General features: G+C 42.8%; 1 protein-coding gene across 1 annotated transcript; it reads right to left on the bottom strand.

The window, feature by feature from the left end:
* On the bottom strand, positions 1-14,129 carry STT3A (STT3 oligosaccharyltransferase complex catalytic subunit A). Its single transcript, XM_056861016.1, has 17 exons — positions 14,002-14,129; positions 13,683-13,743; positions 12,337-12,458; positions 11,871-12,016; positions 10,900-10,990; positions 9,287-9,393; positions 7,592-7,756; positions 6,356-6,536; positions 5,687-5,842; positions 5,183-5,274; positions 4,580-4,735; positions 4,154-4,342; positions 3,319-3,435; positions 1,981-2,083; positions 1,408-1,596; positions 993-1,108; positions 1-130 (listed from the first exon to the last, which is right to left on the bottom strand). The coding sequence occupies exons 1-17, from the start codon at positions 14,087-14,089 to the stop codon at positions 92-94; spliced, it is 2,118 nt and encodes a 705-aa protein (XP_056716994.1). The 5' UTR covers positions 14,090-14,129; the 3' UTR covers positions 1-91.
* Between the last annotated feature and the right edge of the window lie 12,823 nt (positions 14,130-26,952).

The following is a 26,952-nucleotide window of genomic DNA, read 5'->3' as shown; positions in this document are numbered from 1 at the left end:
CTCCTTACTGGCAAACAGTATTTAAAAAAAACCCTTCTGCTTCACAGGCAAAGGCTCGGTCAGTGCTCGTTCTGGTACAGCAGAAAGCAAATTACGTTCTTGACAATCCTCGATTATCCAAGTCCTTTACCTGTTGAAACAAAATTGCATTTTTCAGCTTTCTGCAGTTCAATATTATTGGGGGAAAGGTTCCTGAGCTAATACAAATAAAGATCTCCTGTGATCATTAGCTGCAATTACTACCTTGCTTTCAGTTCTGTTACACTTTGTTGAGAAATCTGTTAATTTAACATGTTCTTATTGTTTCCCCAATGTTGCCCTTACCAGCTAACCTCAGCTGGCAAAAAGGGAACTCAAATAGGTATAGCAAGTAGTGAAGTTAACACCCAAAGTTTTTTCCCAGTCTTACCAAATAAGTTAGCTGGTAGTACTAAGAATTATATTTTTACTCAAATGTTTATTAAACCCCTGCCTTCCACTTTCCTTTTCATGCTCTGCCGCTTGATCTTTCAATTCACCGCCAATCTTCTGCATAGCTGGGCACAAATAAGTCCTCTGGTTTCAACTGTCTTAGGCACACTTAGCTACCTAGGGCTGGACTCTCAGATGTTTCAATATCCACAAATAAAGGCAGAAGTGCATCTTGTAACTGACAATCAACAATCTTCCATGTTCTCCTACAGCCTAACTTGTGCAGGGAACTGTGCACTTTTTTGCTGCATAGAATCATAAAGTTGGAAGGAACCATACAGGCCATCTAGTCCAACCCCCTGCTTAATGCAGGATCAGCCTAGAGCATCCCTGACAAGTGTTTGTCCAGCCCAATTCAAATATGCAGCTTTTGTTAATAGCGAGGACATTCTTGGACTTCCGCCTGGCATAAAAAAACAGGGAAGGTATTGTACAGTAGCTGCTTGTAGAAAATGCCTGTCACACAGTTGCCTTCACATTTCCTCCCCTTTAGCAGGTGATCCAAGTCAGATCTTGTTTACCTTGTATATTCGGACCAGCCAATGTTCTGTGGTGTATGCCTCTTCCAGTACATCGAGCTCAAAGTCTTTGTTACCAATCTCAGCATTTCTTACTCGGTCATAGCCTGGAGGACGTTCTAGAAACAGGAGAAAAAGTGGCAGCTAACAGCAGCTTCTGCCAGTGCCTGGTGCCCTCCACCACCCCATATTAACTTAATTTTTTGCATATCTTACATTGTCTATTTTTTTTCTAGCCAGCCTTTCACCAATGCACAGCAATGTCAATGTTATGGTAGTAAAGGATGGATGAAACCCAGTTATGCTAAACCCTGAATGGCGATTGTGAGCTCGGCAGAAGACCAAAGATACATAGAAAACCAAGGATTCAATCCCAAAATCCAACTCCCAAGACAACACTTTAGCCATTTTCACTTACTCGCTTCTGTGTAGACCTGTCCGAAGCGGTAGTAGCACATTTTGTACATAAGGCAATTGAGTAGCACAGGAGAACCTTCCCTATCCACACGGAACTCTCCTGTTGGTGTGTAGTAATCATGCTCCTTTATGTGCTTGCCAGTGTCCGTGCTCCCACCAATTCGCACCATCCACAGAAATTTGTTGATATCTGTGGGAAAATAAAAGCAATGTGAACAAGAGCTTACTCCAAATGGCCAACCTATTAGAGCAGAATACAGTGAGAATTTAACTCTGGCCATCAGAGGGCTTGTAAGATGTGGAAACATTAAGACCCAGTTGGCAAACTCACCACGCTTCGGGAACCGGGGGCGGGGGTGGGGGATATCCTACATTCCTAAATTCTGGTTACCAAGGACACTGCTGGGCTCATTGCATTTATGTATAAAAGAGGTATTTTAGTATCTACGTTGGGTTAGTACATGCAAATTATGTATTTGTGCCTTACTCCAAAACAGGGAATATTTGTAAGTCACTGAAGTTATACAATTGTTCAGAAGGTATAAAATTTGTATACATGGAAGCACAAGATTACCATCTGATGAATATCCAGTGAGGCCTCCAAATATTACCAGCACATAACTGACATCTAGCTCCCTCATAATCTCATACGCTCGCTCTTCTGTGGATGCCATGGCCTGAAAATGAAAGCAGAACAGCAGTGTATAAATTCACAATATGTCAATTATCATGCCTGCTCTGAATGATGACTTACTCAAAGTGAGGGAACTAGACCTTTCATTCATTATAGGAATTAAGAAATCCCATAGCTTATCGCCACAACTTTTTGGGACTACTACAAAGAAAAACTAGGACTCATTGAGCAGCAGAACCTACCTAGAGATGTAACAATCCAGAAATTTTGAAGTCACGAAACACCCCCCTTTTTTTTTTCCAAAGTAAGAAACACCAGAAGTTTTAGGGAAAACTGAAATATATGCAACCCTCACTTTCCTATCAAACCTAAACATATTGTATCAATTTAACAACATAAAAGGCATCATTTATAACTTAACATATTCTGCATATTTACCGAATATGAAAGTATAATCGCTTTCATTTCCAACAGGAAAAATTGCAAGGGTACCCAATACTTGAGAAAGAGTTGCAGACCACTGCACCCTATGCTACCCCTAGCACATGGAGCTTAATTTTTGGTATGTGAAAGGTAAGGGAGGGAAATAAAAGATGTAAGTAGAAACGAAGTTTTGTACTAAAAGGGAGTGCACTATTTGGACAAAAACACAGTCCCAATAGGTAGGACTACCAGCATATTTGGACATTAAATTAAACTTGATAACACTGAGAACACTGAACTCGAGAAAGTTCTCAGCATTTTCATTGTGCTGTAGTGGTTACGAGAGTGTCTGACTAGGATCTCGGAGTCTGAGGTTCCAATCCCCACTTGTGCCATGGAAGCTCATTGGCTGACCTTGGGCCAGTCACAATTTCTCAACCTAACCTACCTTACAGGGTTGTTGTGAGGATAAAATGGAGGAGAGGAGAATTATGTAAGCCGCTTTGGGTCCCCATTAGGGGAAAAGGCAGTGTATAAATAAATAAATATGGAATGAGTGAAATGTGAAAATGATTTATAGGAGGGTTTTTTTGTCAGTGCTCCCCAAAAATCTCCCAATTTTTCCATTGGAATTTTTTTTCAAATTTTTCTCATGGTACGTATTTTGAGAATGATAAACCTAGCCTCAAGAAGTATTTTGTTCATTCTAGAAGGGAAAACATTTCATAGGAAGTTTTTTTCCCCTCAGTGCTCACAAAAATGTCTCAATTCCAATGGAAAAATGGAAAAAAAGGTCCTGGGGGAGATTTCTCTCTCTAAATTTTTCCAATTTTTTCTTCACATCTCTACACCTACCTGACCAACTCGGGAAATGTGAGTATTATTCCAAGTGTTGTTGTCCACAAGAATGGTTCTGTTTGCCATGGCCGTTATTTGATATCCATAATCCCACCAAGACATAACTTTTGCATCCTGAAATCAAAACACAAAGATGCAAATGAACACATCATACTTCTAGTGAACAAACATACTAATTTGACTTAATTTGTGAAAGTAAGGAAAATACAGTGACTAGAAAAAAAAAAATTCTGTGTCAGTATCACAGGAATGCTGGCAGCCAGTGCATTAAAACCAACATCATAAGAACCTCATAGTACCACTATATGCAACAGTTTTGCACAGGTGTTCTCAGGCATAGTGAATTTGTCATTATTGAAGACCTAATATGCATGGTAATAAGTTATCTAGAAGTACAAAATGTTGTTGTTTTTTTCATTTAAAAAAATTAGAAAAAACATGTCAGATGTGGTGCTGAAAGCAAGGAAGTGTTTTTTCCTCCATGATGAAGTTCAATGAATTATGTTATGGGCACTGCACATTCAGACCAAGTTACATAGCAGGCAGAGTGAAGGATGTTAAAACAAAATTCAACAATCAGGAATCACCCCTTTAGACAATGGCACTATGAGTTTACAATAGATTTAACCATTAGGTGAAAGTCCATGCAGATGTTCACCTACTGCTTCCTAAAAGTAACATACACTCATGTCCTTGGAGTAAATTTAAGAGGGTATTCATGGTGTATAAGCTTTGACCAACGTGAAGGCTGGAAACATACATGCTCCATCAAGGTTAATAGCATTTGAGCTTTTTCACTGCTCCAAAAACTGAATACTCTGAAGAGCTTTACCTCTGGGGTATTGTGACGAAGCCAGTAATAAGCCTCCCTGAAGTCATCAAAGATGATTCTGCTACCATCACCACCACGAGCAGACAGTACTATGGAGGGGGAAGAGTAGGCTTCGCTGGTCACCCAAGTTGAATGGAAAGTGTAGGTGATCAAGAAGAAAGCCATGACGAGGATCATGCCGCTGGCCACCTAGGGAATCAACAGGGGCTATCAAAATATATGGATGCTGAAATTGTGAAAGCAACCAACATCATCATCCTTTAGAAGGAAAGTCTTCAAGAAGTATCCGGAAGCTACCCAACTGATAAACAGAACAAAAGGTATTCAGTAAAGCCTACCCTCCTGTAATTCCCAAAATACTCTTTTAGTTTGTTGTATTCCTCCTAGAGGAGAACCTTGCCCCTCCCTCACTTTAAAGCAGCTCACTTCATTTTTGATGGGATAAGTAGAATCCTGCTGCTTTTTTGTTTTCTTATCTGGTCGGCTGATATCCAGGTTCTTCATGTAAGTGGTCAGCACTTGGGAGACTCCAATGCCAGACAGAATGCACATTACTGGAGCCAGTACCAGCATCAGACGAACCTGTAAAGGCAGCAGCCCAATACATAAACAAAAACAAAAACTGGAGGGGCCATAGAAGAATTAAACATTTCTCCGAAATGAGGAAGTTGAGCCTTCTTCATTTTCACTGTGGAGTCTCCAACTTAGCCACAAATCGATGCTCAATTAAACGGAATGGAAATTAAAAGGGCGGTGCTTGGAGTAGCAGCCACCAGCCCCCTTCGCCATAAGATGACACTATTCTTTCCTCCTGGGTGATGCTCCCTTAGCATGAGAAGGCAGGATTAAAATGGAGGCATGTTTATTTTTGAACTGACGTATTCATACAAGCCCCTGCTATATGAAGGTCTCACCAAGTTAGAGGTTGCTGAAGCAAGTAAAAATGAGAACTAGAATTCGGGTAGTTTCCATTGCTGACCCACTCCCAAAACTGGCAAATCCCCAGGTGAGTCTACATTCAGTCCTCACCATCACTGCAGAAAAGTACATGCTGGTCACACCATACATGATGATAAAAATGCGGGCATCAGACAGGTTACTGAAACAGTAATACAGACCAACTGTAAGAGAGGGAGAGATAAGTCAGTTGTCCGCCCCATTATTCCTACACAGGCAGAAAGGAAGACACAAGGCAGCAGAGTACATTCTATTAAACAGGTGTGTATGGAAGACAGACATTAGGAACTAGTAGAATTGCAAAATCAGATTCTCAATTTTTCCAAGTACTGGCAACTTCTAACCAGCTCTGTGCTTAGATTCATGCCCAACTCTCTCTTCACAGCAAGCTCTTAAACACTGTTTCTATCAATTAACTCTCCTCTTATAATATTTCCTTGTGAATCGGTCTTGTACGAAGAGACCACTTATCTTCTAAAAAGTCAGTCGGCTCCTGCTATTCTTTAAAAAGATTGGCTATTGAGAAGACAGAAAATACAAAAAAAAACATTTATTAAATATCTATGCTATACTCACCTGGGAACATGAAAACGAGAAGCTGCAGGTCAAAGTAGTAAGAGGACCATGTGGTAGGCTGGTGCTCAGAGACTGAAGCAATGATGGGGATATTGTTCTTTGCATAGGAAGGATCCAGCAGCGAGTAGAAGCGGCCAGTCCATGGAGAAATTTTTCCTGGCAGAGACAGGGAGATCCACATTTACACACAGGCAATTGAGCACAGTTTTATTATAGGAGATGAATATCTCTAAAACTTAAACCATTTCAAATCATGCTTAGTGTTCCCAAACATTTAGAGGTTCAGTAGAAAACAGACAAATAGTGATGTAGCCCAGCTAGCCTTTATTTTTCTCAAAAATGGCAAACGTTCAGTTTGTATCCAACAGTCACTTTTTCACTTTCCCATAGTGAGGGAATCATTAAAGGCTGTCATAATAGCACCAAGAAATTGTGAAGCTAATAGATAGCCATCTGTCAAAGCATCTTTAGGACTTCACTTCCTTAATCTGAAAAGAATTCAATTTATGCAGATGTAGCTTAATGCAACATTTATCAAACTGATATTCCTAAAATTGAGAAACTCCTCCTATTAAGAGGAAAACTGTTATCTAGTCCAACATTCCTGTTAAAAGCACAGAGGAATGGTTGAAGTCAGCATGTATTTTAGCAGCAACAAGATCACCCCACCTGTCAGCATCAGCACAGCTCCTATCGTTAGAAGGACAAACCCAACCAGGGAGATCACACTCCTGAAGAGAATCTCAAACTGCTGAGGGTTGAGCTTGCTGCGCAGGTAATCCACAAAGGCATGGATCTGACACAAGCCAAAGACACCCAGCGCAGCCATGTGTTCAGAAGATAGGACAGGCTGTTGTGGGGGAAAAAATGAAAAGGCCCAGTTAAGATGTGTTTGGCAACACTAAAACGGTTTATATTTTGCCAACAGCCTCACACAGCCATCATGAGCCATGCCTTCAGCCCCTGCCACAGAAAACCTATCATTAAGCAGCTGGGCTGAGCTCAAGGACGGCAGCAGCAGAAGAGTTGGTTTTTATATGCCGACTTTCTCTACCATTTAAGGAAGAATCAAATCGGCTTACAATCACCTTCCCTCCCCCTCCCCCAACAGACCCCCTATGAAGTAGATGGGGCGGAGAGAGTTCAGAGAGAACTGTGACTAGCCCAAGGTCTTCCAATAGGATGCATGTGGAGGAGTAGGGAATCTATTCTGGTTCTCCAGATTAGAGTCTGCCGTTCATGTGGAGGAGCGGGAAATCAAACCCGGTTCTCCAGATTACAGTCCACAGCTCCTAACCACTACTCCACACTGGCTCTCACCACGCAGGTAGATAAAGGTTAACCCACTATACCAATCTATTCCTGATGGTGAAAAGTTATGGCAACCCCATAGGGTTTTCAAGGCAAGAGACATTCAGAGGTGGTTTGCAATTGCCTGCCTCCATGTCACAACCCTGGTATTCCTTGGAGGTCTCCCATTCAAATACTAACCAGGACCAATCCTGCTTAGCTTCCAAGTTCTGAAAAGATCGAGGTAGCCTGGGCTATCCAGTTCAGGGAATCAATTCTTGCCTGCTGCCTATCTGATGTCCTTTCCTCCTTTCCCACAACTTCCTACTCTAGTGCAACAGAATTAATCACACCATGGTTCACAGTCCAGACTCACGACAAAGCCCAGAAAGAACGAGCAGTTCTGTGGCCAGGAAAAAGGGAAAATATTACAGGAATTATGGTGCTTCGGGAAGAGATGTACTTTATGAAAGAGTTATCGCCCAGTAATACCCCTCTATTGAACAGAAAACGATATCTGATGGCAGACCCAAACACATCACCTGACCTTTCCCCCTTCATGAAGATGCTAGGGAAATTACTTGCACAAAGTCAATGTCAATTATTTCCCCTCACCTGGAAGCCAACAAAAGAGATCTGCATTGATAAGATAGTTCCTAAACAATATACTGTGCAGTAAGCCACATATATCCGATGGGAGAACCGACCAGTCAGCATCAGCACCAGGACGTGGAGAGGGATGAGGTTAATCAAAAACACATAGCCACCCCACGAAGAGACCTGGGGGCGAAAAAAAAGAGATAAGAGGGGCCCAAGTGATCATACTTCTAGATATATGAAAGGTCACAGAATTATAGCAATGACCAACAGAACAGTGTTCAGCAAACCAACACAATTTTTTAACCTCAGAAGTGCAGAACATCCTGTTGCCTTCCATACTAAAATAGGCACTATCTTAAGCATACAATTTGAGCACTTGCTAAGGAACAACCAAATGATGCTAAATGAGCGGCGAAAAAAAACTTGCACGGGCTATTACAGAAGGAGCACTGAGGCCAACCTAAGACCACTACTGGATCAGATCTATAGTCCACCTCGCCCAGCATCTTGTTCCTCACCATAGCCAAACAGATGCTTCAAGAATGCCCAGAAGCAGGGCAGAGCACGTACTTCACTGCCTCCCAGTATTTGTTCAGAGATGTACCGCTTCCAGACCGCAAAGCTCCACTTAGAGCCCATGGCTAACAGCCACTGACTGACCTGCTCTCCATGAACTTTCTAACTTTCTTCTAAGGCCACCTCTTACTAGCCATGAGTATATTCTGTGGCTGTGAGCTCCACAATCCAACTACACATTGTATGAAATACTTCCTTTTGCCTGCCCTGAGTTTACTGCCCATCAGATTTTCTCTTTTTTTTTTTGTCATCAAGTCACAACCAACATATAGCAACCCTGCAGTGTTTTCAAGGCAAAAGACATTCAGAGGTGGTTTGCCATTGCCTGCCTCTGTGTGGCAACCCTGATGTTCCTTGGCGGCCTCCCATTAAAATATTAGCCAGGGCCAACCCTGCTTAACTTCTGAGATCTGACAAGATCGGGCTATCAAGGTAAGGTCTACACCACGCACTATTTTATAAACCTGTATCATGTTTCCTTGGTTCTGAACTGCCTTTCCCTACAGAAAAAGTGCACCTGCCCCTTGATAAATTTGGGTGCTGTTTTCTGCATATTTTCCAACTCTATGATGCTCTTTTTGAGATGGAACGATTAAAACTGCATTCCAGAAGTGGTTACACCATAGATCTATACAAGGGCATTACAACACCAGATGTTTTTATTTCCAACGCCTTTCTTAAGAATCATCCCTGTGCCTTTCAGCACAGACACATATGGACTCCACCTTTTCACTGAGCTATCCACCATTACCCCAAGATCTCTTTCTTGGCCAGTCATAACTGATCAAGCTAGATGGCTTGTCTAATAAGTCTGTGGTTGAGAAGAGATTCGAACAAAGGAATTTACTGGTTCACAAGTCAAGGTACCCGCACAAGAAACAAGCAAAGAACTATAAATATGCTGAGAGTTCCTATAAATAATCTCCAGCCCATTTATAAAACTGGATAATTTGAGGAAGGTGGAAACCATGAGCTCAGCCAACCCACACTGGTTCTAGGAGTGTATGACATGTTTTACTCAGGCTGCACGTAACCTACCCTGGCCCTTTTTCTTCATCCCACAGCAACACCAGGCCAGAAGCAGCTGACAAACTCTTCAAGAAACTCAGAATATTATTGAAAACTTTCACTCACCATGTAGAAATAGGCAAGAGCGCACATGGCTGCCCAATAAATGGAGCCTGTCTTCACTGCTTTGATCCACATGTAGTAAGTCAGAAGCATACAGAATATGGCAATACCTGCAAATTAACCAAGCACAGAAGTCAAACTTGAAGGATTATTCCAAACGAAATGTACAACTGCACTAATCTATCATCTACAAAACTTCTAACAGAGTAAGACATGTCTGACTAAGCAGAGCTGTTTGGGTTCTCCCTGATAGTTTGGTTTATACTTTTAAGTAACAGTTTTTCACTATATTGCACCGAAAATCATATCATTATTTAAAATGTGACCAAATTATTAAACTTAACTGAGCATAAAGATAATGCAGCTACTTTGTAATTCATGTAGTTGGTAGGAAGTTCAGTAAGCCTGTTAATTAAAATGCCTCTCTTGGAGGAAGTTACACTTTCCTTGAAAGATCAGATCACAGTATGCAAGCTTTCTTGGATCCAGCTTTGCTTCTGGAGTATCAGGTATTAGCTGTGATCACGAGTACCTTTTATCAGCTTAGACTGATCTACCAGCAGTGCCTGCTACTGGATCAAAATTACACTGCTGTGATTGCTGCCTTGGGAGACTGCTACATTAGACTATGCAACACACCCACTCTACATGCATCTGCCCATGAAGACCATGAAGAAACTTCAAATGATCTAAAAATAATGCAGTTTGTTTACAATCAGGCATGTACATGAGGGAGCACATTACATTAATGCTCCATGAATTTCCTTGGTTACCTATTTTCAGATACAGCGCAAGGTGCAGTCTTCACTTTTACAAAAGTAAGCTATTGGGGTAACCATCCAGAGGAATTTTTACTCCAACAAGAACCCTCCTGATTTCTTAAGATTTGCAGATTAGACCTTTTGTTCAAGTTACTTCCCCTGTGTGGATGTAAGATTGGCATCTGCCAAGAAGTCCTTTTCAGTGGCTGCCTTAACACAGTGGAATTCTCTCCCTCTCTACATTCATTTGTCCACCATCGGGCAGATGAAGAACACTCTCTCTCAGCAGTCCCCTGGATAAGACTCTATTGACTGTTTTTATGATTCTACAAATCTAGGTTACATTTATCGTTATATATATTGCTGGTTTTATGATTCTATTGTCTTACTAGGTTCTTATTTGATTTAACGTAAAAACACTGTGCCAGTGAACCACTCCAAAAATTTTATCACAGTGATAAAGCAGTACAGAAGCTTAGTACAAGAAATACATGTGCTAATCTAGGGGCATGATGGACTGTGAGCATCCAATCTTCATTGAAAATAAATACATATGTTGCTAGATATTTTATTCCTGGTAATAATCAAACGCTTTTGGATCAAAATCCAAGATTTCTAAGAGGACTGAACCAGCCAATTTTATCAAGAAGAAGTTCCAATTCCTGTATTGGATCTTGGCATTTTTCCCTGTGATGCCAAAGAACACAAGAGTACAGCAAGGGAGTAATCTCTACAATATAGCACTTACATGGTAGACATAGAAAGCGTTATTTCTAGTCCCGATGGCCATATAAGGAAAATTCCATCATGAAATGGGTAGTTGTTAGCACTCAGAGCACTCTCAAATTCACTCACCTTCATTGTCATAGGACCCAGCAACAGACCGAGAGATATATCCTGGAACCACAGCAATCATTGCAGCAGCTAAGAGACCTGCCCCAGCATCCTAGATGGAGGAGAGAAAAGACAGACAGATACTAACATTCTAGTAATTAACAAGATCTATAACACGTATACCCATAAATATTAAATGATTAAACATTATTACAGCCAAGAGAGGAGTCATCAACTCGCTAAGCTTTCTTTAGTTCTATTATTATGCTAATCAAGGGGAAAGAATACCCATAAGGGATTAAAACTAAAGTCACAAAGGCAGCCAGTATGGAGAGAAGTTCCAAGATAAAAGGTGTTTTATTTCTAACTTATGACCAGCAATCAAAGTGGAAGAGCATGACTTTAATATTTCAGCATCTATAATATGCCTTACCTTAGAATGCAAAGTACATGCAACTTCCTATGACAACTTTATCAATACAATTGCTGTGACAAATCTGCTGCTCCATTTTTGAATCCAAGGACACAATGAAAGCAATGATGGCAAAACTGTAAATCACTTAAAAATCTTAAGTGTTCAGGCTGCCTTTCTACATACATGAAAGCTTCACAGCCCCCCCTCAAAAAAACCACTGATCCACCCTATTTAAAAACCTGCAGAGACCAGAAATTATTTTCTTCATTCACATCGCTTTTTAGGTTTGAAACTCGAGAAGGATGATTGTAATGAGAAGATCCACACTGAGCAAAGCAAGTCCTGAACTCTTTTGGCGCAGAATTAAAGTAACATCACAGTAGATGGATTTAAGGGTGCAGGCATAAATGAACTGCCAGATAAATCTTACTTAAAGCAGAAAGCAATAGATGACAAAACAGCAAAAATCAGAAGTCAGTAATTTTAGCCTCAGCTCTTTTCCAGTGATGAACAAATAAATCAAGCAATGGAGAGCACTGCTTTAAATCCAGAACTTATACTCCAACCTTGTTTTTACCTTAAGTTCTTTGGTAAGATGATAGGTTACGATGGTGGTGAAAGAGGAAAAAAGGGGAGCCAGGAACACACAAACATTTCGGATGTCAATTGTAATATGGAAGAAGTGTAGAACGTGGTAAATTGCTGCAGATGTGATCATTAAGCCTGAGACAAAAATAAATAAAAGAAATGTCATTGGCAATGAGGAACCAACAGCAGAAGTTTATTATTAAGGTGAACAAAACTGAGCAGCTATGCAGGTCATGTGGAACTAAGCCAGAATGGGTTCAATGGCACACATGTGGCTGATCTTCATGATGCAAATTGATGAGACATTTGGATGTAAGTAGCTTTCAACCACAGAGCTTCATTGAGCAATGAAAGAAGGTCAAAAGACTGAATGAAAGAATCTATGCTTATATCACCCTGTGCCTTAAATACAAAACCTCTGTGCTTCTATGTTCAAGACACATCTTGGCTTTTACCTGGGTAGATAGTTCCACCGATGATCCTCCCCAGGGGGTACCATGCTCGGTCATCAAACCAGTTGTGGAATTTATAGAAACCCTCTTCTGCCAGGAAGCGAGTTGTGCGGTAATTAAAATACCTGCAATATCAACAGAAAACTGAGGTTCTTTCCAGCTGGGCATTAGAAACACCATTCACTGCTCCTCATATTACAATCTCGGCCTTCAGCTAAGGTGCTTACATAGATGTTCTGCCAAGTCTCACACACAAATTAGCAACAGCTTGATGGCTGAACAATTTTTCTTTTTTTCAGGAAATAAAATCCTTGTTGGATCCAAGTACACACACTCCAAATGCACAAACAAGCACTTCCCTAACAACCGATTCTTCATAGCAGGCAACAAGAAGCATCCAACCTTCTGTTCCATTTCTAGTGACTTGTTCTGCAACATACTGCCACATGCTAAAGAGTTCATTACCTTATGGAAGCTCCTCTTAGTCTTATCTCCAGTGAAAGCACCACCCATCTCCCTGTAGCCTTTTTCTGCAACCCATTGATTTTTCAAGCCATTCTTTGAAGAATGGAATTTCAAGTTGGCCTTGGAGCTTTGGGCGTTACTTCAGAAATTATTATTTCAAATATATTTTCATCCTTTAAGTTCTTAGATCCATTCTCTATAACAGGCGGGGAACCTTTTTTCCGCCAAGGGTCATTTGGATATTTATAACATCATTCGCGGGCCATATCTCCTTTAACCCCTGCCCCCTTTAACCCTTCCATTGTCGCCACTTCTGCCCCCAGCCCTCTTGTAGTACAGAGGGAATATGTTTCTTGATGGCCTGGGTGGGAAAGGTTTAACATAGTTTCTTGGGCGGTCCTAGCAGCTCCATAGCTAATTACTCTTCTGCAAGGGGGGGAAAAGGTTCCTTTTCTCAGCAAAACAAACTCAAATCTGCCTTGAATAGAGGCTATTCTTGTCCGCGGGAGGGGACGGATCACCAGTCTTAGATCCTTCTGAGCTAGAGATCTGTCAGGACCCACAAAGGGCCAGACCAAATGATTCTGCGGGCCTTAAACGACCCCCGGGCCTGACGTTCCCCACCCCTGCTCTATAAGATACACGTGACATTGCCTACAACTGATTTTATCTCTACCACTGAGGCAAATCCTATTACAATTTCCTCATGAAGCAACTCACAGTCACGGAAACATTTTGAGCCCCTTTGATGCAAATATAATTCTGCTCTGTTTTTTTTACACTTAAATGCACTACAGGAGGGAGATATAATCAATGCCTAAACACAGTGTGACAACTGATCTCACAAACCAAAGAAAACTAACAGAGGAAACTGGGATACTTACGGATCAAATTCATGAATGACACTCTCAAATCTTAGGACAGAGAACAGTCTGGTAGAGAAAGCTACAATACAAAAGAAAGGCAAGTCAGTGCACTTATCACAAATAAAATTATTACTTTGCTGTTTAGGCAGATTGTTTGTGATACAGAAGCTTAACAACTAGAAAATGATACAGCCATCAGATAAGCATCTAGCTCAGAGGCAGGAAATTTGGGGTCCAAGCATCCAGGGCCCAACATGCAGCTTAAGCCAGAAGAATGCAGGAATACTAGGCATATGCCATGCACTCCTATTTGAGAGTTTTAAAAGCTCAAACTTACATAGCACAGCAGCCATTGACAGAATGAGGAGCTTGAGGAGGGTGTCTTGTTTTTCATAGGACAAACGAAGAAATCCTAACTTGGTCATTTTGGCAATGTCAACAAAAGGCAATATTTAAACACCTGGAAGAAAAACAGAAAAGTCAGGTGAATGAGGTGAAGAAAAGCTGGACTGCAGCAATCAATTCTTCAGGCACTCCAAATTAGATAATTACAAGCAAAAGTGTTTCCTAGGCAGACTGCATGTGGTCTAGGAGACAAATGCCTCCTTCCTATCAGAGCCAACCTAAAAGGTCATCAGTTTAGCCACTTATTCCAAGGACACTTCCACACAAAGACTTTCCTGTCTTAGCAACTGTTCCAATGCCATCATTCATGCCCTTAAATAACCAAGTCCCCTTCAACTGCTCCAATTTCGTTGCCTTCCCATCCTCACTCATCAGCACAGCTGCTTTCAAAATGACAAAAAATAATACTAGCTTATGTTTCTAAAATGTGTAAAGGCAGCCTGAATGAACGTTTTCTTTGCAATTCCGTGCACACGCATACTGAAGCAGACAATATGTTCACAATGTTTCCAGGATAGGATTGGAAGATATATTTTTTAAAAGGAAACAAAATATTCATAACATGTTCTTCATAACTATCACTTTCACAACATTGCCTAGATTAATTTTCCCTGCCCAACATCTTGTAAAGGAACACCAGTCATCATAAAAATCATCTTCTGAACAAAGGCTTTCTAAGAGAAACTTGACAGCCTATAATTTACCCAAAAAAAACCCAGGGTAACAGCACAAACTTAAAGCAAGATTAATTAACTGGATGCAACTTTTAAAATACAGCGGACTCACACGTCAACGGTTAGGACACTGTTGGCAGTAGATAAATATTTAGCAGTGCTGAGTAGCAACAGGAACTGGAGTACGACACGCATTAGGAAAATGAAATCAAAGGAGAAAAAAATCAAATGTCCCTAAAAGATTCTTTGTTGTTACCAGATTATTTGAAAAAGCCTAAAAAATTTCGGCAGCCTTCTGCCTGCAGTTACAATCTGAGTGGAAACACCAAGCACTGTAATAATTTTTTCTCCTGAAGGCTTTTAAAGAAAATGCAGCCATGGAGTCTGAGATTTTAAAAGGGACACTGGTGTGAGGGGAAAGGGGCTACAACTCTTCACAAGTGTCATTTTCCCACTGAAAATCTCCACCTGCTCCAACTGCTTTTACCCTCCCAGATCATTTGGAGAAATAATCACTGAACTACATAAAATGTGCAGCCTTTGTGCCTGCCACACCAATTGTCCTCCAGGATTTCTAAATAACAACCCTGGCAGAATTGCCTGGCTTAGCCACTGGAGAAGAATAAAAAAGACACAACCCTTCTACTAAAACATACCAACCATTGCGAATGGCAAGTGCTCCAGTAGCATTCGGGATTACAGGGTAAGTGCAGAAGGAGCTGCAGCACATTGTCAGCACTGCTAGAAACTGGTTAGCTGAAAATGCACAACTTAATCAAGTGTCAATATGCAATGCCTTAGACAAAGTCAAACTGCCCTGTAGGGCACTCCGCAAACACATAATGATTGTTGCACTCCTTTTGGCCCCTACTATGCCAGGAGGCTAGAGAGTACTGTTACTGAAAGACCCCAGAGAATACAGAATAGGAAAACTCCTGGGCTTCCAGCTCCTCTAGGGGCAGCAGCGGAATCAACATCATTTAGAAGTCACGGCCCACCACCTCATCTTACATTTACATTAGATATGCTCTCCTCAGTACCAGAACCTGACAGAACTGCCTTATTTTTCAAAGTACTGTCTGAGATATACAATACAGCCACCATGCAAAAAGTTAAGTTGGCCTGGTCTATGCCTGGATAGGTGCCCTCCTGGGAAACCAATCTATGTCATTTTGAGTTCAAAAATGGAAGAAAATTGGGAAACAAATGTAATCAATACATATAGCATGCATGGGAAGTCAGTGAACTCATACGAGGCAAAGTATACAACCATCCATCTAGTTAGTCAAATATGAACCATCTTACCTCCCGGTTTTGAACAACACTTTTGTTAAATTACCAAACTCTGTTTAATACAAGTAACCACCTTTAGGCCTAACCTACCTCATGGATTGTTATGTAGATAAAGTATTCTACTCTAGCATCCTTAGACAAGGACAAACAAGATTCAAAAACACACACTGTGCCTTAAACGTGCAACAAAAACAGCTGTATCCTCAAACTGACACAGCTGAATTACACTAGATAATTCAATTACTGAGACCATGCAGCATGATCTAAACACTGATCTGAGATAATCCCACAAGTAGTATGCAGCAGGATACAAGCAATCACGCTACTATGTACCACTCAGCGTGCCTTCAAGCTTTTGTCCATCCTTGTCATGTGGGTAAAATGCACAAGACAAATTGACCAATGTTGACCTTTAAAACCTGTAATTTATTTTGTTAAAGCTGCAAGATAAAATTTAACAACTCCTTCCACTCCATACAAGAGCCCTGGGGCGCAGAGTAAGCTGCAGTACTGCAATCAAAAGCTCTGCTCACGACCTGTTTGATCCCGACGGGAGTCAGTTTCAGGTAGCCAGCTCAAGGTCGACTCAGCCTTCCATCCTTCCGAAGTCGGTAAAATGAGTACCTAGCTTGCTGGGGGTAAACTGTAGATGACTGGGGAAGGCACTGGCAAACCACCCCGTAAACATAGTCTGCCTAGTAAATGTCGGGATGTGACATCACCCCATGGGTCAGGAATGACCCTGCTTTACCACTCCATACATAGAACTCGTCTTTATTTACTTCATCTATTGCCTACCATTCTCCCCAATTCTAACCCTGCGCGACTGACCCAACATCACCATCAGCTAGCTTCTATGTAGGAGTGGGGATTCAAACCTGGATCTCACAAGTTGGGGATGCTACATTCTGTGGGGTTCTGGTCTACAGCAACAAAAAGTATGCACGTCTTGCGCATGTGACTATAGAGCTTGCCCACCCCAGAGACAGCAAGAGCAAAATAATGGAAATATAGCATTCAGGACACTGTGAAACATCGCAGAAATGAAATAATTACCATGGTTTGCAACTTTAGCAAAACAACATGCAAGTTTGAGTTTGACATTGGTAAATTTTGCAAACCAAGATATGTGTTTCTATAGAATTGTAAGTACTACTACAGGGAGCTGCTGGCACCAGATGTTGTAAAGGCATGGAGCCATTTCTGTCAAGCATGTACACGGGACTGATGGCAGGGCAGTACACTGAGTATACACATAGCAGAGAAACTTGAGTGCAATAGTTATAAAAGCTGATCAACACACAGGCATGTTATCTGTGTTCTGTGCAGCAGTTTTCTAATGAGAGTACTTGCACAGTTTAAGGATGAAAAAGAAAGATGCTCTAGAAATATATGCCACATGAGTGTACAAAACAGAGGAGGAAAAAGGGGAAATCTTCGCAAAAACAAGGAATGGAAATCTGTAATAAGAGCATATGAAAATGTGCAGCTGCTTTACAGTGAACTAGATCATTGGTACATCTAGAAAAGAAGCAGCCCCCTCTGACTAAAAGCATCTCTTCGGGACGTCAGAGCAGCTTTCCTTTCCAGGCCTGTTCTATGAGTCTTCAATGAAGGGATTGACCCTTAACCACTACACCAGCGTGGTGTAGTGGTTAAGAGCGGTGGTTTGGAGTGGTGGACTTTGATCTGGAGAACCGGGTTTGATTCCCCACTCCTCCACATGAGCGGCAGAAGCTAATCTGGTGAATTGGATTTGTTTCCCCACTCCTACACACAAAGCCAGCTGGGTGACCTTGGGCAAGTTACAGCTATGTTAGAGCTCTCTCAGCCCCACCTACCTCACAGGGTGTCTGTTCTGGGGAGGGGGAGGGAAAGTGATTATAAGCCAGTTTGAGTCTCCCTTAAGTGGTAGAGAAAGTCAGCATATAAACACCAACTCCTCTGCTTCTTGAATCTCCTACATCACTTTCCAAGACTGAGCTGTGAACCATTCCATAGTGCAGAAAGCTGAGAGATCAGCAGTGCAACGGTAACTGGATTTGGTAGTGTTGGAAAATGCCATCAAGTCGCAGCCAACTTATACTGACCCCCTTTAGATTTTCAAGGCAAGAGATGTTCAGAGGTGGTTTGCCGTTGCCTGCCTCTGTGTAGAGACCCTGGACTTCCTTGATGGTCTCTTATCCTAATACTAACCAGGACCAACCCTGCTTAGCTTCCAAGATCGGGGTAGCCAGGTTCCCCTGTTCTAAACCCATTCACTGCAAAATGTAACTCCGGTTAGGACTGCTCTGCAAGTGAAGTGACTCCCTAAATGAACAGGAGCCTTTCAGCATCTTAGAGACTAATAAAATTTTACTCCAGCGTCAACGTTCACGAACTAGAGCCTACTTTCTCAGATGCAACAAGCCGATCCTTACTGTACTATACTTACATGTAGCAGAACATGCAAAATAGATAATGTCAGCATTGCTGTTAATTAGATTTCAATTTTACCGGGGCTACATTTCCATCCTGTGCACCCTTCATTTCATGTCTTCGTGACATTATTTTTTTTTTTTAATTGCCACTTAAAAGTACCAGGAGACTCTTGTCTGTTTTTGCTGCAACAGACAAATAAACCAACCTCTCTAGTTATTACTACGCAAGCCTAAATATTATTCTGCTTTATCTGTTATCAGAAGGAATAACAGATCCTGTTAGGCTATAAAGTCCGGACGCTGTAGAAAGAACTGTACGACTTAACGGTTGCATTTCCCCCCCATATTGACTCTCCACCTTTCTTTTGTCGGGGGACTCAAAGCAGCTCCCGCTGAAGAGCCCCAAGATCGGTTCAGTTTCTACTAATTTTTATAATTAGGTATTGATTTAATAATGCTGGATACGCCAAGAACAGGTTAATTAAAATAATATTGGGATTAGTTCCGTGAGCAAAAGATTATACAATGTAATTTTTAGATGGAAGAGGGAGAGGGGGGAGTCATTTGATCGTTAAATTAGAAATACTATTTTATTATTATTATTATATTGTTTTTGCTGATATATTAAATGAAGAAAAATAAAAAAAATTTTTTAAAAAAAGGTCTGTTAAGTTTCGGCAAAGCGGCCGTTATGACACGAAGCCCTGGGCTACGGCGGAGTGATTAAGCGAGGCCGGGAACAGTATTCACCCAACGCCACGTTTCCACACCCTTCGACCTTTCTAGCGACTCCCCGCAAGCAGAAACGTAGAACGGCAAGGCGCTCCCCTGAGGGGCTACTTCTCTACGTGCACGGAGGTTTTCCTTGCAAGACCGTTATTAACGAAGCGCGGGGATGGGGGGGGGAGAGAGACGTGGTTTCTTTTTCCATCCCTCCCCCGGTGAAAACGTGCCGGGATCTTCTCCCGGGCGAAAGGAAGCCTCCCGTCAAACTCCCCGCCGCCGCTGCCTTTCTCCTTCCCCAGCCAGGCCTTTGGTCCCTCAGGACGCGGTGCCCAGGTTTGAGGCCGCCGTCGCCCACGCACCCCGGCGCCACCCGCTCTTGCCTACCCGAGGCGCCGTTTACTCACCGGGGACTCGGGGATCGCTCCGGGTCCCGCTCCCTCAGCCATCCGCTCCACGCGCACCCGCCCCTTACTGCACCGCCGGCCCCGCCTCTCCAGCCAGAACCGCGGCAAACGTCATTGGCGCGGATTTGTATCCATCACGCCCAAGAGCCGCAAACGCTCACCTTTCCCCGCAGCTAATTGGATTAGGCCCTTGTCTTTCAAGGGAGAGGAAGTTTGAGAGACGCGCTTCCAGAGCCTCGGCCCCCGATTGGTTAGCGGACAGGCTGGGCTAGGGGCGGTTGCGGTGAGGGAAGCAGGAGGTTTAGTTGAGAGGCGAGCAGTGACGTGTCTCTCTAGACTGGTCGGGGCGAGCGGGCATTGGGGCGTGGGCGTGGCCGCGGGTCGTCATGTGGTGGGATGGGGCGTGGCCGCGATGGGCCGCGCCTGGCGCACGAGGATTGGCTGCGTGGCTGAAGAAGGAGAAATTGTTGTTTCCAATGTGCTCTTCCAAGGTTTAAAACAGATACATTCGTAAATAAATACAATTGCAGCCAGCGATTAGGCTTACTCCCAGGTGCATTGAAATACCGGTGTGTATTTTTGTATTTTTTATGTTATCGTTTTCTTTGTTTTTTATAATTTGTTTTTTCTTATTATAAAAATAATAAAAAAATATTTTTAAAAAAGAAAGAAATACCGGTGTGCACTCGAAAGTAAGAGTAACTTCAATGAGCCGCACAGTCTACCTTCCAGGGAGGTGCTACGGCTCAGTGGTAGAACATCTACTTGGCATGCAGAACGTACCAGGTTCAATCCCCGGCATCTCCAGTTAAAGGAACCAGGCAAGTAGGTGATGGTCGGTAGGTCCGCTGACTTTAGTGGACCAAGGGTCTGATTCAGTATAAGGCAGCTTCATGTGTTCACTTCATTATCTCCAAGTGAACTGATCTGTTACCTGGAGATCAGTTGTAATAGCGGGAGATCTCCAGCCAACACCTGAAGGTTGAAGGAAAAATCAGACACCTCTGTACAATTACCAAAGGATGAGAAATTCAGTACAGGAATCCAGCCATAAATGATGCCAAATATATTCTGGCTAAATCTTTACAGTATGTGGTAATATAACCACCAACACCATATATTGCCAACAACAAGTGTATTTTTTCTTATTTACAGGATGTTTCAACAGGTAAGTACACAATTAATTCCTTTAACTAGTAAGTATTGAAGCAAAGTTCACTAGAAAATGTCCTTTTAAGGTGTATTTCTTTCTTTGCAGCACAGCAGGCTACTGAAGGAGAAAAAGTTCACTAGAAAATGTCCTTTTAAGGTTTATTTCTTTCTTTGCAGCACAGCAGGCAAAATCCTTCAATTTAACTTTGCTTCAATACTTACTAGTTAAAGGAATTAATTGTGTACTTACCTGTTGAAACATCCTGTAAATAAGAAAAAATACACTTGTTGTTGGCAATATATGGTGTTGGTGGTTATATTACCACATATTGTAAAGATTTAGCCAGAATATATTTGGCATCATTTATGGCTGGATTCCTGTACTGAACACCTGAAGGTTGGCAACCCTGATTGAACCTCACTGAGGTCCCTACACTGAGAGCCAGTAGTGGAAAGCATTACATCTGAACCTGGAAGAAGGGTTGACATTAAGTGCAAAGCTCACAGAAGGCTAATTGACTAGGGTTTCTAGGTCCCTCTTCGCCACCGGTGGGAGGTTTTTGGGGTGGAGCCTGAGGAGGGCGGGGTGGGACTTCAATGCCATAGAGTCCAATTGCCAAAGTGGCCATTTTTCTCCAGGTGATCTGATCTCTATTGGCTGGCGATCAGTTGTAATAGCAGATCTCCAGCTTGATCCTGGAGGTTGGCAATCCTATAATTGACACATTGTACAATCTACTTGAGGACAGATGGGCTGTTTACTAGATGTATGCTGGGAATATACATGTAGCCCATCAACACCTGTACATTTTCCCAAGGTGCAGTTCCCAGAGCTGTTTCAGGACTGGAAAACGTCACGGGGGAAGGTTTAAGCACCCTGTTCCTGTTCTACTCTGAATCAGGTCTGCAGATGCCTGAACATTAAGCTCCCAGCACACACATGGACTTTAACATGTGACTCAGCCCTGAGTGATCTTAGTCTAACCACTATCTGTCAGCCTAGCCTAGGTCATAGGGTTGTATTGAGGGGTCAAGGGAGGGGATCCAAGTCTGCTAATCAGCAGTTCTTTGAGGGAAGGCAGGTTATAATATACACAGAGAAAGCTACATAACCCCTGACTTGGATAGCTCAGGCTAAGCCAATCTTGTCAGATCTAGGAAGCTAAGCATGGTCAGCCCTGGTTAGTATTTGGATAGGAGATCACCAAGTCCAGGGTTGGGATACAGAGGCAGGCGATGATAAACCACCTCTGAACGTCTCTTGCCTTGAAAACCCTATGTGTCTCCATAAGTCAGCTCTGACTTGACAGCAGAAAAGATGTATAACAGTTCTGCCCAGTGCCTTTTGGGGGCAAGTGAAGGTGGTATATAAAGCAAGCTGAACTGGAAGGGGTGCTTTTCACATTCCACATCCCATTCCCCACTACCAAGCCATTCAAAATGTGTCTTTGAAAGAACACTCCAAAGCTGATGAAGGGGAAATGATGCCTGATTATTAGGAAAAGAAACAGCAGGTGTGGGGAAAGTTAAGCATCTGCCACCACTGGTTCTTCCATTCCTCTCTTGCAAGGCAGCTGCTAAAAATAAAGAGAGTGCAAGGCACTGTTATGTATGATAGTGCAAAAGACCTTTTTTAAAAATTCGGGGAATTTTCATAGCTTCTTAAGAATTCTGCAGGGCCTATAAGGCAGAGCTATTCCACCGGGCCTATGATTAAGACAGCCACAGGTAATATTAATGCTGGCCTCCCTACTCCCTCCCCCTGAATTATGGGGGGGGGTGAGTTGCCGACCCAGTTTGAAGATTTTTACCTCGGTGTTGGCACCCTCGCTCTAGCGGGCACCATACTATACGGTGCCTTGTATTAATAATTTTAGAAACAATATTTTATGGTTTTAATGTATTTTATTGTTATAGTGTAGTGTTAATGTTGTTACCTGCCCTGAGCCTGGCCTTGGCCGGGGAGGGCAGGCTATAAATCTGAAAATAAATAAATAAATAACCTTGGGACCCGCTGTGGCTTTGCTTCTTACCTAAAATGAAGTTCTGCGTATTCTTTCTTCTGTGATTCTTTCTTGCCTGCAGGTGGTGGTACAGGACAGACTTCACTGCTAGCTGAACACATAAACACATGAAGCTGCCTTAATACTGAATCAGACTCTTGGTCCATCAAAGTCAGTACCGTCTACTCAGATCGGCAGTGGCTATCCAGGGTCTCAGGCAGGGGTCTTTCACATCACCTATTTGCCCAGGCCCTTTAACTGGAGATGCCAGGGATTGAACCTGGGACCTTCTGCATGCCAAGCAGATGCTCTACCACTGAGCCATGATCCCTCCCCACCAGCAGCAGCTCTCTGGTAGAGATCTTTCACATTACCTACTTGCCTAGTCCCTTTAGCTGGAGATGCCGGGGGATTGAACCTGGAACCTGGGACCTTCTACAAGCAAATTCTCTACCACTGAGCTACGGCCCTTCCCAACTGCAGGCTTTAGCCCGAGCCTACCCAGTACCTGAGCCCCTGCCCTCGGTGCTTGAAACATGGAAAGAAGAGATGAGCAGACTAAATAAGACTGCTCTTTGTTTTCCCTCCGCATAGCAACCAATTCAAACTGATGCAGGAAATAGCTCCTAATTACCACCACAGCCAATCAGTGTCTCCTACTCGTTTCAAGCTGAACCCACTCCTTTATCAAAGAGAAACATCTCTGAAATTCTTCCTTGTCGGTAAGTATGGAGTTTCAGTCTTAAACTGATCTTGCTAGAGTACAGTAATTACAGGGCAGAACCCCTGCTTGGGCTAAGGCCAAACCAGATGTAATATTAAATATGTACCTAACTGACAACAAGAGTCACTGGAAAAGACAGTCATGCTAGGAAAAGTTGAGGGCAGCAGGAAAAGAGGAAGACCCAACAAGAGATGGATTGACTCAATAAAGGAAGCCACGGCCTTCAATTTGCAGGATCTGAGCAGGGCTGTCAAAGATAGGACATTTTGGAGGACTTTCATTCATAGGGTCGCCATGAGTCGGAAGCGACTTGATGGCACTTAACACACACACACACACACCCCTAACTGCTGCAAAAAGCAATCATAGATTTATTGAATTTCTATCCCACCCTCCCCCAGCCAGGCTGGGATTCCCCCTCCCCATTCTACACTTTAACTACACTTTAACAATCTCCTGATTTTACAAGGCTGTACATGTCTTTGCCCCATTCCCCAGTGGCAAAAGAAAATTGTTATTCTCTCACATTTTTATGGAGGGGAAAGCTAAACATGCAACTTCCTATTTAGAGCAGAAACTGCATATTAGCATACCATCTAAGTTTGGCTCTTAAAAGCACAGAACCGCCGGCAAGAAGATGGAACCTCCTCTTTAGGAACTGATCAAGAGCCAACAATTTGCCATGCCGTATCTTAATTACCACCTGCTCCTAATCCTCTTTACTCAGGCACGGTGCACCATAAAAGCACTGTCCAGGCCACTAGTGGCAAGGAAGTTTGTCCTGCTGGCAAAGGAATTTGCTGCACTGTGCGTTTAAGAAAACTGTAGCACTAGGCCTGCAGGCAATTTCGCTTTTCATTTACAGCCCGGGGCTGTTCTGTGCCATCTGTCAGCCGGGGTCCCTTTTTGCTTCCTTTCCATCCTGATAGCTTCTCAGACAGAAGAGAGGATAGAGAGAAGGCCGAGAGAGAGAGCGCGAAAGCACCGTTCCACTACAAAAAAAAATATATCTCCTTTTCTGTTGTCAGATAAGGGCTTGGAGTTTTTACCCTCCAAACTGAAATCAAATTTGCTACTAATGATTTCTAGTAAGAACTTCCTTAAAGCCCAGCAGGCAGGAAGTTTGTGATACCCAGTCTGATTATGTGCATACTCGGAAGTAAGCCCCACTGGGGATTAATCCCACGTAATTACATGGGATCACAGCCTTGAGCATGAAGCTTAGAAGAAGAGTTGGTTTTTATATGCTGACTTTCTGTACCACTTAAGGAAGAATCAAACCAGCTTACAATCACCTTCCCTTCCCCTCCCCACAACAGACACCCTGAGGTAGGTGGGGCTGAGAGCTGTGACTAGCCCAAGGTCACCCACCTCACTTTGTGTGTAGGAGCGGGGAAACCAACCCGGTTCACCAGATTAGCCTCCACCGCTCATGTGAAGGAGTGGGGAATCAAACCCGGTTCTCCAGATCCGACTCCACCACTCCAAACCACCGCTCTTAACCACTACACTACACTGTCTCTCCGACCACTGGTCCATTGGGCCCTACTTTGTCTATCCTATCTAGCAGGTCATTGCCGGCTATGAAAATATTGTACAAGCTGTACAATATTTGCCATTATAGAAAGAAATGTTTGCTGACAATAAATTCTAAGAACTTGAAACCGCAAATCAGGAAAAGTTACAAAATTCATCACAGCTTAGAAGTAAAAACTATTCCATTTATTCATTAGATAAGAACATAAGAAAAGCCCTGCTGGATCAGACCAAGGCCCATCAAGTCCAACAGTCTGTTCACACAGTGGCCAAACAGGTGCCTCTAGGAAGCCCACAAACACGACAACTGCAGCAGCATTATCCTGCCTGTGTTCCACAGCACCTAAGATAATAGGCATGCTCCTCCGATCCTGGAGAGAACGGGTATGCATCATGACTAGTATCCATGAATATCCTTATCCTGGTTCGATTCCCCACTCCTCCACATGAGCGGCAGACACTAATCGGGTGAACTGGGTTGGTTTCCCCACTCTTACACATGAAGCCAGCTGGGTGACCTTGGGCAAGTCACAGTTCTATTGAGAGCTCTCTCAGCCTCACCTGTCTCACAGGGTGTCTGTTGTGGGAGGGAAAGGGAAGGTGATTGTAAGCCAGTTAGAGTCTGCCTTATGTGGTAGAGAAAGTCGGCATATAAAAACCAACTCTTCTTCTCTTCTTCTCCTCCATGAACATGTCCACTCCCCTCTTAAAGCCTTCCAAGTTGGCAGCCGTCACCACATCCTGGGGCAGGGAGTTCCACAATTTAACTATGATTGAAAGCACTCAATTAACTGAACTTAAAGAACTCTTTTTCCTCTATTAATGCAGTTACTAATAGAGATACAGTTAGTCTAAGAATTGTCTTGTTACAGTTGTATTGTGGTGGGATTGTTCTTAAAAGTTGTCTAGCAAATGTAGCCATGAACTATGGATGCCTGTTGAGCCATGAGTTCCATCAAACTCAAGACCCATTTCCAAGCAATTTGTGTGCACCTGTAGCCTTAGGAGATGCAGGTGGTCCTTTAGGTAGAGAAGTTGTCCCTCATCCCACTACCAGGTATGGAGGCAGCCTGTTTAAAAAGAAATATCAGCTCATCTCCCAGGATGATTCCCCCCCCCTTTGCTTCACAGCAATGAAATTTGATTCTTGATTGAGTCACAAAAGCACTTCAAGGTTTTGGTTTTTTCCATTTTCATTTAATATTTCAGTGTGAAAATACTAGAGAGAAAAAATTATCTGTAGACTGACCTCAGTTCTTCAAAAAGCCAGAGCTTTCCTTTTTGTTTGTTTTTAATTTAATAGTTTCCAGCCCTACAGAAGTCTGACATGCATGAGGAACACCGTCTAAAATCAGGTTCGATCGCGCTCCCTTTTGTGCATACACAGTTACATATGTACACACCGAAAGACGGACACACAAAGATCACCTATCCTGAGCTGGCCAGAAATTACTGGCAGCTGCAGCTACAACCACATGGGAGTACTTCGGCTTACGTCATTCCAACTCGGCTGGGGCAATGATCACAGGGCAGGGTTGTGAATCTGAGTTGAAGGGCTTTCTAAGCACAACTTGGACAAGCCTTCCTCCCCCCACCCCACAAACACATATCCACCATACCTTGGCACAGCAAGGTAACAAGCCCTTTGAAACCTTGGGCACGAACCCAGTAGAAGTCCTTTCATTTTTTCCCCCAGGGGCAGCATTTGGAGCCTTCATTGTTTTCTCCCCAATTGCCAACAAGATACATAAAGATACTAATTTTTAGAAGTATCCACTAGTTCCAAGACCAATCATATTGCAAATTTTACTACCCCAACCAGAGATGACACGCTCCCTGACCTTACCCGTACGCTTTTTGGATTTCCCTTTGAAAGTTCGGAAGAAGATTTTTCAAAAAGCTCCAAGGATGTAGTTGTTTTTTTTAATCCATACATTCTGCTGTTAAGGTT

This window comes from Euleptes europaea, chromosome 14 (assembly GCF_029931775.1).
Source record: "Euleptes europaea isolate rEulEur1 chromosome 14, rEulEur1.hap1, whole genome shotgun sequence".
Classification (NCBI taxonomy): Eukaryota; Metazoa; Chordata; class Lepidosauria; order Squamata; family Sphaerodactylidae; genus Euleptes; species Euleptes europaea.
The sequence above is the reverse complement of the archived record's forward strand: the minus strand, read 5'-3'. Positions and strand labels throughout refer to the sequence as shown.